This window comes from Saccostrea echinata, unplaced genomic scaffold (genome assembly GCF_033153115.1).
Source record: "Saccostrea echinata isolate AGI-Se365-2 ecotype Australia unplaced genomic scaffold, CSIRO_AGI_Sech_v1 ptg000009l, whole genome shotgun sequence".
Taxonomy (NCBI): Eukaryota; Metazoa; Mollusca; class Bivalvia; order Ostreida; family Ostreidae; genus Saccostrea; species Saccostrea echinata.
In genome coordinates, this window is record NW_026889758.1 from 45,334,997 (window position 1) to 45,347,124 (window position 12,128).

Genomic DNA, 12,128 nt, shown 5'->3' on the forward strand with positions numbered 1-12,128 from the left:
TGATATCCAGCAGGGACCCAAAGAACAGCTTTTAAGGTATTCAATGTATAACGACCATATTTTGTATCTAATAAATGAATGGTCCGATATTTTTGATCATGGTAGCATTTTGAAGGTGTTATCAAATAAAAATACTCCACCATAGGAATTTACAAAATTTTGATTACTGTCCAATTGATTGCACCTTGAATTTTACATTGAAGTCTATGGGCAGCGAATGTATTATCAAGATATTGTAAAAAGTAATAGAACTTCATCCAAATCTCGTGGTGAAAATATGCATAAACTATCTCTTTATCAAAATATAAAATAAAATAAATCTTTTACCACAGAAAATCTGAAAAAATTGAAATTTTCCTCTTTTTATTCAGGGCAGATAACTCTTCAAAAACGTTTAAGAGGCAAAATGGCCGGCTACTTATGTTACCCGTCATGTGAATTTGGTTCATTTCAATTTCATCGTTATCTAGCAATGCGTATTAAACTGCTTTAAAATGATTCAAAATTGCTCAATATCCCTTCATTATACATTGAATACCTTGAGAACATACAACCTGTTTGAAGATTTAACCAATACATCTTCTGGACAAAATTAAATTACGTAAAAGTATTTAAAAAATATACATTCCATACAAAGTCCCTGAGAAAGATCCTTAGAATATTTTTGCCTAATACCATCTCAAGCCAGGACCTTCTTAACGTGTGCCAATAGTGTGCCGATGGATGACGATGGAAATGGCTTGGCCACGTACTTAGAAAGAACTCAGAAGCAACATAAAGACAAGGCTTTCCTTGCTCTCTGATGGCTACCTCTTCTGCTTTTGTTCTACGGCATTAATGTAATCTCTCTTCTCATGGCGTAGAGCCTTTTTCACTTCTTTCTGTAAATCATTGTATTCCTCTTGGTGTCTCTCTTTGAGTCTCGCAGATTTTCCTTCATTTACTTTATTTGGGAAACTATTCTTAAGCCAATTATTCACTATGTTCTAGACATTATCAAATCTTTGCTCTTTGTTTCTGCCTGTATCCAACACACTATTCACTAGACTCAGTGTAGAGCTTGCATATTTTCCCACCACTTCTTATTGATTGATAATATGCTGTTCTCTAATTCTAGGTTTTGCAGCTCGTCAAACCTATCCTTAGTGTGATGTTGAATTCACTGTGTATTTAGCTGTCTTTAAGTTTGTCGACATCAAATTTCTTTCATATCATGCTACTGTGCTACGAAGGTAAAGTTTGATAGACTCCGTTACTAGATGATGATCATTATCAGCATCCTTACCTCTCTTCATCATCACATATGGGGAAAAAACTTTTCATTTCATTTTCATGAATGTTTCGATGGGGAAACATTGTTCTTCCAATTGTCGGTGGTTCCAAAATCTGAAAGTCTTTCTCCATTCTCATTCATGGTTCTACAACCATGCTTTCCCTGTGCTCTGTTCTGTAGTTTATTATATGCTCAAGCTTCAGCATTTATATCGCCAATTATGATCTTAATATCACGGTCTGGTGTGTTGTGTAATCCCTGCTGTAACTGTTAGTAAAAAAGCATTCTTGGTCTCCTCATCCACATCGTTAGTGGGAGCGTAGCATTGAAACAGTGCCATATTGACTTGTTTTTCTGTAAGCTGCATTGTTAAACATCTGTTGTTGACTGTCTTCCATTCTATCAAAGACTTTCAAACCTTTCTGGAGTATAATTGCTATACCTTCACGATATTGTCCTTCTCCATCTTCTACTCCAGAATACAGTATCTCTGACCGGTCGTTGTTCTTATTCTTCCTGATTCTCCACGAGGAGGTGTGGCATGTGAATCAGACGATGGACATTACCTCTGGGTTTTAAGTGGCGAGACCTAATGGAATAAGTATCAACCCCGAGACCTGACCCAGCATTTGATACCTATAGAAGCTAATGTTTAAATAAATATGTAATTTCACTTTTCATTTCATTTCCATATTGCTTTTTCACTGTGTTTCTTGATCAGTAAAACAACATCTCATCAGTTGACAATTTTATTTTTACAAAGGAATTATATATAATTCCAATTCGCCGTAGTATTTTTTTTTTACCTTTTTAGGCCTGTATTTTAAAGCTAAGGCGAAAAGTGAATGATATGCCATGCACGTGGCGAAATCTTTGAAACAGAACATTCATTATACTCGTGCTTTATCCTTAGCTCCCTATGCAAGGTTAAGAGGATTTCTCATCTAGGTGGTCACACCAGTGGTCATGGAAAGTAAAAAATCAAAATTTCTCGCCAAACATGCATCAAAGATAAGAGTATTTATTGTATGTTTTACATTCAAATGGCCAGAGCCTTGTATTATAAATAAGTGACCCAATTCGTGAATTAAGATGGTCATATCATGACTCTTCGTGATAAGATTTTTGTACGTATAAAGAATGATCTTGACCAGAAGCCTTTGTACTGCATTAATACAGGAATTTATTGTGTCCTTTATCTAGAACAAAGTATACTGGTAATTCAGCTGTCTCATATCTAGAAATTGAAGAAAAAAACATTTCAATGTTAACCAATTTGGGGAGAGCGTTTTGAATCGGTACTCTATTCATTAGGTTATAGGAATGTGCCGATGGAATATGACACCTGCTTGAAGTAAAGCCAGGTGTTGTTGTTCAGACACTAAATTAACTTTTTAGTTTTAAGAAATAAATTCAGACATATTTTTTGTGTATTTTATCTCTAACAAAACGTCTAATAAAATTTGGAAAATACGCCCGTAGATCTCGTTTAGATACTAAATTTATTTTTTTTGATTAAAAAAGTATTTAAACCTATTTTCTTGTACATTTTTTATCTGTAACAAAATATGTGACAAAATTTGGAGAAAATTACAACAGATTAAGTAATCCTAGTAATATATTTCACTAGTTTACATTTTTTTCATATACAGTTTGTGGATATAGGTACTTGGTATTTAGTATGAAGATTTGACATATATGAAAAGGCAGTGGTGATTTGTCTTAGCGGCACACCTAAAAAAACCAAACAAACATACAGCAAAACAAAACAAAACAAAAAAATGAATGAAAACAAACAAAAAACCCTGGTATGTTCCCCTCTTCCGCCTGAATCCTTTACCAAAGAATGTGGAATGTTCATCTTTTCAGTTGAAATATCTACCAAATTAAAGCTGTTTATCATTTAATTTTTCCCTTCCCATTTTTATCATGATTCTTTTCTAGACCACCGAGACGAGTTAATCGCTATTGCTGTTGTGTTGTCTGTAGTGCTTTTTGTTGTTCTCCTTGTGTTGTGTTATACACTGAAGAGAAATAAGCAGAGGAAAATGTCATCTTTAGACAACCACCTGTTGTTTGGCGATTCCAACCCCAACAACGCTTACAGCCAGATTGAAAGGGCGATGCTCACTGCGTACGTATACATCAATACAGAAATGTAAAAATCCCACATTTATGGACCCATATGCTCTTTTCACAATTATGCTCAAAATCGCATCGAAAAAGGAAAGATTGGCTCAGGAATGGCGTCATTACCAAGATTGACTCTTTGAGATATTGGACTGTAAATATATATTAAAAAGACTTTAACAAAATCAATGAGGAAATGATATTTGGCAAATTTTTAGTCTCTTTTGCATAATATTATTGCAGATCTTCAGAGCATATCGGTCGGATTCTTTTGCCGATGATCTAGGTATATATGAGCAATTAACTGTCAATGAAATACCTAAAATTAACACCAAAATCCACAAAGGATATTCGTAAAAGAAGTTTACCCACATAAATCCCTTTAACCTTGAAATGAAGCATTGTTAGAGCATTCGTACAGCTATGGAGTTCTGTGTATTATGTATATCACTGAAGTTTGTTTCATCATTCTGAAACGTCTATGATATGATATTCTATTTCATATGATCAGTGACTCGTAATGACCTAAAAAAATATTGTTTTATGAATCCACAACGAATAGAAATAAATTAGAATTAAATAATAATACTGGACCTTGAGGTAAGAAGTCAGGGTCATAATTCATGACAGGGTCACATTATCATCTTATAATGGTACAGTCACATAACTAGATTTAAAGATAAAAAAGGCTTCGACTCGGACACATGAGAAGAACAAGAATAAAAGGAATTCAGGATAAAACATGTTTCCATTCATCAAATTGGAAGCATATATATAATTATGATCAAGTAATTGAGGCTTTACAACCAATATGACGATTATCCGATTTTATTTTGATTGAAATCAGTTTTATATTATACAAAATTTTAATGTTACTCATTTTGACTAATTAAAGATTTTTTTGAAAGCAACATATTAATTGAAATGTCATTTTGCTTTGTCTTTCTTTGTGTAACCCATTAAATGTCGGTTTGAAACATAGTAAATTCTTCACTTTTTAACTTTAATACTAGAAAATTTAAATAAATAAAAAAAGAACTCTAATTTTCATGAAACCAAGACATTTGAGTCATGCTGAATATGGATTAAATGGATATAAATGTATATTATACTCGTAATTTAGCTTTAATGTTACATCATTTTATCAATGCTGAGTGTCGCATTGCGAAACTTAAAATTGAAGTATGTTCTGATTCAATAATTCCTTAGGTTATGTAAGAAGCAGAGAAGAATAACAAAAACATCAATAGTTATTAAAAAGGTATTAAAATTGTCAAATAGCATCAAAGAATTATTAAAAATTGTTTATATTATTCTTTCAAATCCCAATACCATTTGATGATGAAAGTCATCATACCATGCATGACCTTGGTGTATTGTTTATACAGGGTGTTTCATAATATATGTTACATTTTGAATCTTCAATTTGACAAACACAAGAAAAAGATACAGACAAGTGTTTTTATCAATTTGGTGCATGTATCCATAAGATTCATTATGTGTAATTACCAACCAAAATATTAAACACTTGACGAAATCTCAAACAGTAATGAAAATTAGCGAAATTTCTAAATTATGCCATTTTGGTTACGTTGAATTTCACAACGTCAAAAGCCCAAATTACTTGTTCTTAATGATCTCCACTATTTCAACTACAAATGAAAATTTCTTCTCGAAATTTGTATAACCTTGTCAGACATATTTGTTAGACACTCCTCATTTGAAGGTTTATGGGGCGTTTTGCAGCTCACACAGTATCTGTAGTTTAAGATTGTAGACCCTGTCCTAAAGAACCCCTACAAAAAAGGCTTGATTGAGATTGGCGAATGCAGAGATTAAACTCTTTTCTTGGGGTATTGCATCATTGAAATTTTGTACGCTGATAGCTATATAGTGTTACATGTATATCATATTTCAAAGTTCAATATATGCTGGCAATGCTGATATTGCCAGCATCAATTTCTGAAAACATCCATCTGACACTTTACTCAGGAGTTTGCTAAATTATTTAAGAGTCTCCAGTTCACCAATTAAATCTTCGGTTCTTGAAATCCTTCGGCTCTCTGGAGTACCGTGTCAGTTATCACATATTGCCCGTCCCCCTGTCCACTAATTTTGTTACTAGCCATCTGATAGGCATCCTAAAAAGTTTTCATTCTTTTCGAATTTTTTTTCTTCATCAACTTCTGAATATTGGCCACATGTATTGAAAAAAACATCTTTACAATTCAGCAATATGTTGATAAGTTACGTCCATTTCGAAAAATACTCAAATTATGACATTAGCGTTTATGAAACAATTTATCATTGTAATACCATGATTTCCTTGACTTTTTCACATGGAACAAAAATGCAGGATTTGATGTTTAAAATGATATATAGTTTGTAATAGAAATATGATAGGTAAGTAAAATAATTAAATTTGAAAATGTAACATATATTATGAAACACCCTGTATTTACATTAGTTATTAAAAAAAAGACAAAAATAATATCAAAATTATTTACAGAACTACTCTAACAGTTGTTGCCGACAAATGGGAGATACCACATAATTGTGTTCGCATCGGCCGGATGCTGGGGAGCGGTGCGTTTGGTTATGTTTTGAAAGGCCGTGTAAGCCGAAGCATATTACAACACAGAGGTATTACAATACCGTTTGATCCCGTGAAAAAGAAAACATATGTGCCAGTGGCGGTCAAATTGATGCAAGGTATGAAAATTGTTACATACTGTTCTCCCACAACAACAAACGCAAACATACTAAATACATTTTAATTTCAATAAATTATGTTTCTACTAAACTTGTGAATGAGTACATTTTAATATGAAAGATAAGTGAACGATATTAAAATAAATTGTATCGATTGAGCAGTGTTAGGTTTGACAAGATGTTTCTGAAACATAAATTCCAAATTTAACTTAAGAACATTTATTCTGGAAGAGGACAGCTCAGATGCACTAGTTGTGAAGCATCATCATTCTCAGAACATTTGCACCCAATCCATATCGTATCCATTGAATCACAGTGAATTCCAAATGGCCGAAAAATATTGTTTGCTTTTCCAATCTCTAGCAATCCTCGAAAACTCCCATCTTTTGTCAATATGTGTATCCTGTTGAAGTATTCATCCGACAGTATAATGTTCCCTTTACTGTCATGTGTCATAGCACTAAGATCACATTGAGGTGAATCTGTCGTATGCCGTCCATTATAAACAAATCTTTTCCCGCCATTTTTGTCGAAGACAATCAACCTGCCCTCATGAAAACCAATGACGTCAACCACGCAGATGTCCCTATTAACATTTTCAATCACGCTCTGTGGCATGGTAAAGTACTTCTGTTTATTGATATCTTTTTCAATTACCATGGCCCTCTCTCTATCTGCAGAATACTTGACAATTTGTCGAACGCTAGCTTCGTTCACATTGTAGCTGTAATCGTTGAGTAAACACACGAGAATCTCGTCCTTTTCGTTGACGTAGAGACCTAACGGAATAAGATGATATGTATCTATATAAAGGGAAGCTTCATACAACTTATTCATGGTTGTTATCATAGCCTGTCCTGCGCAGGAAAAAATGAGATCGCCAGACGATAAAACAGAGATGTTTATGGGTTGAAACTCTGTTAACCGGTATCGATCCTTCTTTCGCATTCGACCGTCCTTTTCTTCCAGTAGATATATTTTATCGGTTTTTGAATAACCAATCCAAACCTCAGAATCATTTATTGGACAAACAGTTTCAATTTTACCTAAACGGATTTGAAATTTGGACAAAACTTCAGGTTCAGGAAGCAAAAATCCCTCGAAGTCAGAGGATGAATGAGGAGCTGCATCAAAAAGTAAACATCCCAGGATGATTTCTTTGTTTTCTTCGCTAAGGGCAAGTTGTCGGAACTCAACTGATTCTTTCTTATCAATCGTTGCTGCATCGACTTCTCTTTCTAGGTTTGACTCAATTTTCGCAACAATTTTCGCATTTTTTTCAGACTCTAGACTTGACATTAATGATTGGATCTTATCCTTTCTCTTGGCTAGTTTATCAACAAGATTATCAACTCTAGAAATATCTAAAGTTTCTTCTGTACTCAGTCCTTGATCCAACAATTGTTTTTCATCCCTTAATCTCCGCTCAATCTGTTTGAATCGATCATTGACCGTTTTTCTTAAATTTGAGAAATCTAATTGCCTTGATTTCTTAAGCTCGTTTAGCTCTACAATCTTTTGCTCGAGTTGACTATAAATCTCTTTTGCGGACTGTTTTTTCTTGCCTTCATCACTTTGAGTTTCTTGACATCCAACACTCTGGAAGGAATTAGCATGATCTCTATGCTCCTTAGACACAGCACAATCTCCGCAGATATTGTCCTTACATGTCCCACAGAACAATACAGCTTCTTGTTTCTTTGGATGATTCTTTCCTGTACATTCATATTTCCACTTTTTGGACGCCATATTTCCAAACGATCGATCCCCTCTCCACCCGCATAAATTTTAGTTTTTGCCAAACAACTAGACTATTCCTATCAGGGGCTTTATTTAATTTCCGACCACCGACTCAAAGTAAAGGGAAGTGAACCTTTGCACCATTCATAGTTTAACATTAACCGTAATCAATGACGGTCAAATAACAGATATAACGACAAACAAACCAAGTAATTTCCACCATTTTTAAATGCCTAATGCTGTTCTAATCAGTGTTTTGAGAACTATCCAATAATGCAAGACACATGAAGCAGTGTCTTTTATCCATATATTGAACATTGAATGTTTTATGAGAAAAAAACTTTTTAAATACCGTAGATGTCTTTTAAGGTTCCCAGTACAGGTACATCTCTTTGCTTCATGGGATATTGAGAATAAAGATAATCTCATATAAAATTTTATGATCTAACTATAATAACTTTAGTTATCCAAAGCAATTAAGTAAAAAAAAAATACATTCCATCCACTATTGAACATATCATAACGATTTTATGACCTCAACACTAAGTTAAAGACGACCTTTTATCTTTGCAACATGAACTTCTCAGAACATTTCATACCTTTCAAATACATGCATTAATAATCTAGAAATAACGTAACAGCAAAGAATATTTAGTCTTTTATTATGTTAAGTAAAAAGGATATACTTGTTCCATTTAACTTTCTAAGCCTTTACAGCAATAGCGAATTTTATTGGAACTAATTAAAATTTACAGAGACATATTCTTTTATGTCATTAAATCAACCACAGATGGCCTATGCTAAAATTCAAGACATGTGAACTTATCCAAGATTTATTGAAAAAATGACAAATTAGATTTAAGAGTATTCATATTTTACTCGAAGAAGGTGAGATGATGAGTTTTCATTCCGAACCATTTTGCAGTCTACCCACAAAAACCCTCCAGAATCAATGGCAAGTGCAAAAGGGAAGTAAATTCCATCTGACGTCGTCATCAGGAACTGGATAAAATGTCCGTCTGGTGACAAGATGTGAATTCTATGATAAACAAAATCTGACAAGAAGAGACGCCCAGAATTGTCATTACGAACCAGACCAAAGTCGCATGGCTTAGCGGCAGTCATTTTATCCTTGCCATCATAGATAAAGCGTTGTTCGAATTTTTTATTGAACACCATCAGACGAACCTTTCCTCCACTTTGCATATCGACAATACATACATCTTCATTGATATTTTCTATAACACTATGTGGATAGCTGAATAGTTTCTTTCCCTTAGAATTAAATTCGAGTCTTCCTCTTTCTTCTCCTTCAACTGTCATCTTGATTATTCGAACAGGACACTTTGGATGTCGATGGGCATGAATCTTGCCCGATAGAGTTACATACAACTCACCGGATTTGCAAACACACATGCCTTGAGGGAACATTGGCTTCATGTTGAGAACTGAAATAGAAGTTCCATTCTTGTCTATTCTGGTTATACTTTGTCCCTCCTCGTAAGATATCATTAACTCTGTACTTGGCAAAGACACTATATCGGTTACTTTATAATCAAAAACGGTTGTTTTTGATATCATGTTGTCTTCTACCTCTATATGAAATAAAGAATTCGATGTAACATCTCCAAACCAACACCTATACTCGTTTACTGGACATATTGCATTTATCCATTGCAGATGTGTTGGAAAATTCGACAAAATAGTTGTGGTTAGCTTTGGAACTTTTGGTCTTGCCTGTCTAACATTCTTTTCGTTTTCTTTAGGTAGTCTTTTTACTCCAAGAAAGTTAGAACCTTTGGTAGATGAAGAAAATGTTACTCCATTCAGGTTTTTTCGAGGAATCTGTTCAAATATATTTGATGCTATTTGATCATTTTCTATACTGGTGTTACTTTGATATGTTTGACTTGTTCCTTTCTGGTTATCTCCACTTTGCATTAATTTTACAGGCGTTTCCACAGAGCTCATTCCTGAAAAAGAGATGCCACCTTGCTGCATTTTCATGGAATCCCCATTTGCATTCAGTCCTGGCCACATTTCCTGACTGACAAAAGGGTCAGAAAATTCAGCCACGCGCCTTCTTTCTCTGTGTGACATATCTCCTAGTTCACTGTCTTGAATATCTTCCACTGCAGTTGGACTCCCACTGGAAGTTGACCCATCTCTGCTGTCTATCTTTATATTAGTTACCTGTGGAAGCAAATTTCCAGAAAGTTCTGGTTTCTTATCTCCATCGTCTATACTTAAAGATCGACGACCTTTGATCAATTTTCCAGAAAGTTTCTTGTTTGGTTTATTTTCTTTTGGTAATGTTTTCTTTCCTATTGATAATTGTTTCTCGTTTTGAAGAGCCTCGGTTACTTCTCTCACTTCTCGTTCTTTTTCTTTTTCTTCTGAAATCACAACCTCTACAGCTCCCTGAATTTTAAGAATTTTGTGATTTCCATACCTTCGTGATTTTTGATGGATTGCTTTGCAGCGGTCACAAGTTATTTTATCGCAGACTACACACATCCATTCTACACGATTATTACTAGAACAAAAGTCACAGGTTGTAACTTTTTTTGGTTTGCCTGAATACGACAACATAGTCACACTTTAACACAACGCAGATTTTTATCACTTGTTGTAAAACACAAGGGGAGCCCAGATCACAATCATATCTAAAAGTAAACAAGGTATTTGCACGATCCTTGACTAGGTTTAACTTGCAGTCTATTACCAAACGTATACACAATGCAATTCAAGTTCATTTTACACTTTACCAGTCGCCTGTAACGTCTTAATACAATTGACGAACTTTTAAACACAAAAGAAGGGTTTATTTAGCTAATTAACCTGTTAATGCCATTCTTTAAATCAAAAGTCATCTCGAAACATGCTTGTGTCCCATCAGCGCTGTAGAATCAATATCTATTATTGATGTCATGATCCCACCTATCAATACAAGACGTTATCTTTGTTTACATGTATGGCTTTCATACATTTAATGAAGATAGAATTTACAATTCATATTTAAATCTTTTTAACATTTAAATAATGCATGGGTACACTGTTTACATTTGGCTCACAAAAGTTTATATAGCTATCGATTTATTTATTTTGAATGTTAAAGTAGACTTAATGCTGTGCAAATTTCCTATTTGAACATTGCGAGCGTGGTTTTTCCTTTTGATTTCTTTGAAAGCGTGATAGAAAATTTTAAGCGTTTGATTTAGATGTGAAAAGAAACACAGTGAATGATAGAAATATATTTAAAAGGATAGAAAAACCATTGGATATAGCTTGCATGATTAAGTTACGGGATCTGTCTGAAGCTTTACTCCTTGTTTAACATTCTAAATTGTAAGATTTTAGAAAGTATGCACACAAAAAGAGAGGTAACTCTTCCTTGATTTCACAGAAAAGGAAAAAAAATTAAAACAACTACCACTTTATATATCTACTATAATAAAACTTTTAGGTCACCTAAGTCACCCAGGTGACCAATTGCTATGATTGACTTTCGAACGTTTTCAGCTTCTTCTGTAGAACGGCTGAACCAGTTTCAACCAGTCTTAGTACAAGCATATGTATAAAGCATCCATGGGTGGTAATGAAAGGGAACAAAACTTGTGAATTTCATGGTCTCTCCCTCCCTTTGACATGAAGGATGTAATGAAAGCCAGCATATTTAATGCAACCTTCAAAAAAAAAACTTCTTTACAGGTATGCTCTCATGGACATCAAGCAAACTGGTGACTTGATTATAGTAAACAATGACCTTTTTACCGAAACTGCAAAATACCCTTGTATTTGGGGTTCAGGGTCCGGGTTGGGGCTAAGTTGGTTATAATTTTATTGCCATACCTTCTATTTTACGTTTCGATCAGACAGAAATATGTGGATTCCCTTGATAAAACATGGACACTGCCATTTTTCTGTAACAATGGGGGTACCCATCTTTTATCCGCAGCTCCTCCTATACTACTGAATAAAATTTCATGAGACTTTCACTGTATCTTAAGTACATGATGCCACTGTGCACCTTTTATTTTTCGTTTCAATCGGACAGATATTCGGGGTTTCCCATAGCAAAACATAAAACACTGCCATTCTATCTATAATATTGGGGGTACCTATCTCATCCGCAATTCCTATCATACGACTGAATAAAATTAAACAAACTTTCACGGAATCGTTATTGCATAGTGCCAATATGACCTCTTATTTAATGTTCTGATATTTGGTGATTCCCATAGCAAAAAATGGACTTTACCATTATACGTAT

General features: G+C 34.1%; 2 protein-coding genes across 2 annotated transcripts in view; one reads left to right on the top strand and one right to left on the bottom strand.

Annotated features, from left to right (window-relative positions):
• The window catches only part of LOC133182811 (uncharacterized), a 70,013-nt gene that overhangs the window by 14,470 nt on the left and 43,415 nt on the right, over positions 1–12,128 (top strand). Inside the window, exons 16-17 of the mRNA XM_061317656.1 lie at positions 3,218–3,407; positions 5,913–6,115. Coding sequence (XP_061173640.1) covers positions 3,218–3,407; positions 5,913–6,115 — 393 coding nt within the window. The remainder of the gene's footprint in view (positions 1–3,217; positions 3,408–5,912; positions 6,116–12,128) is intronic.
• LOC133183805 (uncharacterized) lies at positions 6,257–7,866 on the bottom strand. Its single transcript, XM_061318710.1, has one exon. The coding sequence runs from the start codon at positions 7,862–7,864 to the stop codon at positions 6,335–6,337; it is 1,530 nt and encodes a 509-aa protein (XP_061174694.1). The 5' UTR covers positions 7,865–7,866; the 3' UTR covers positions 6,257–6,334.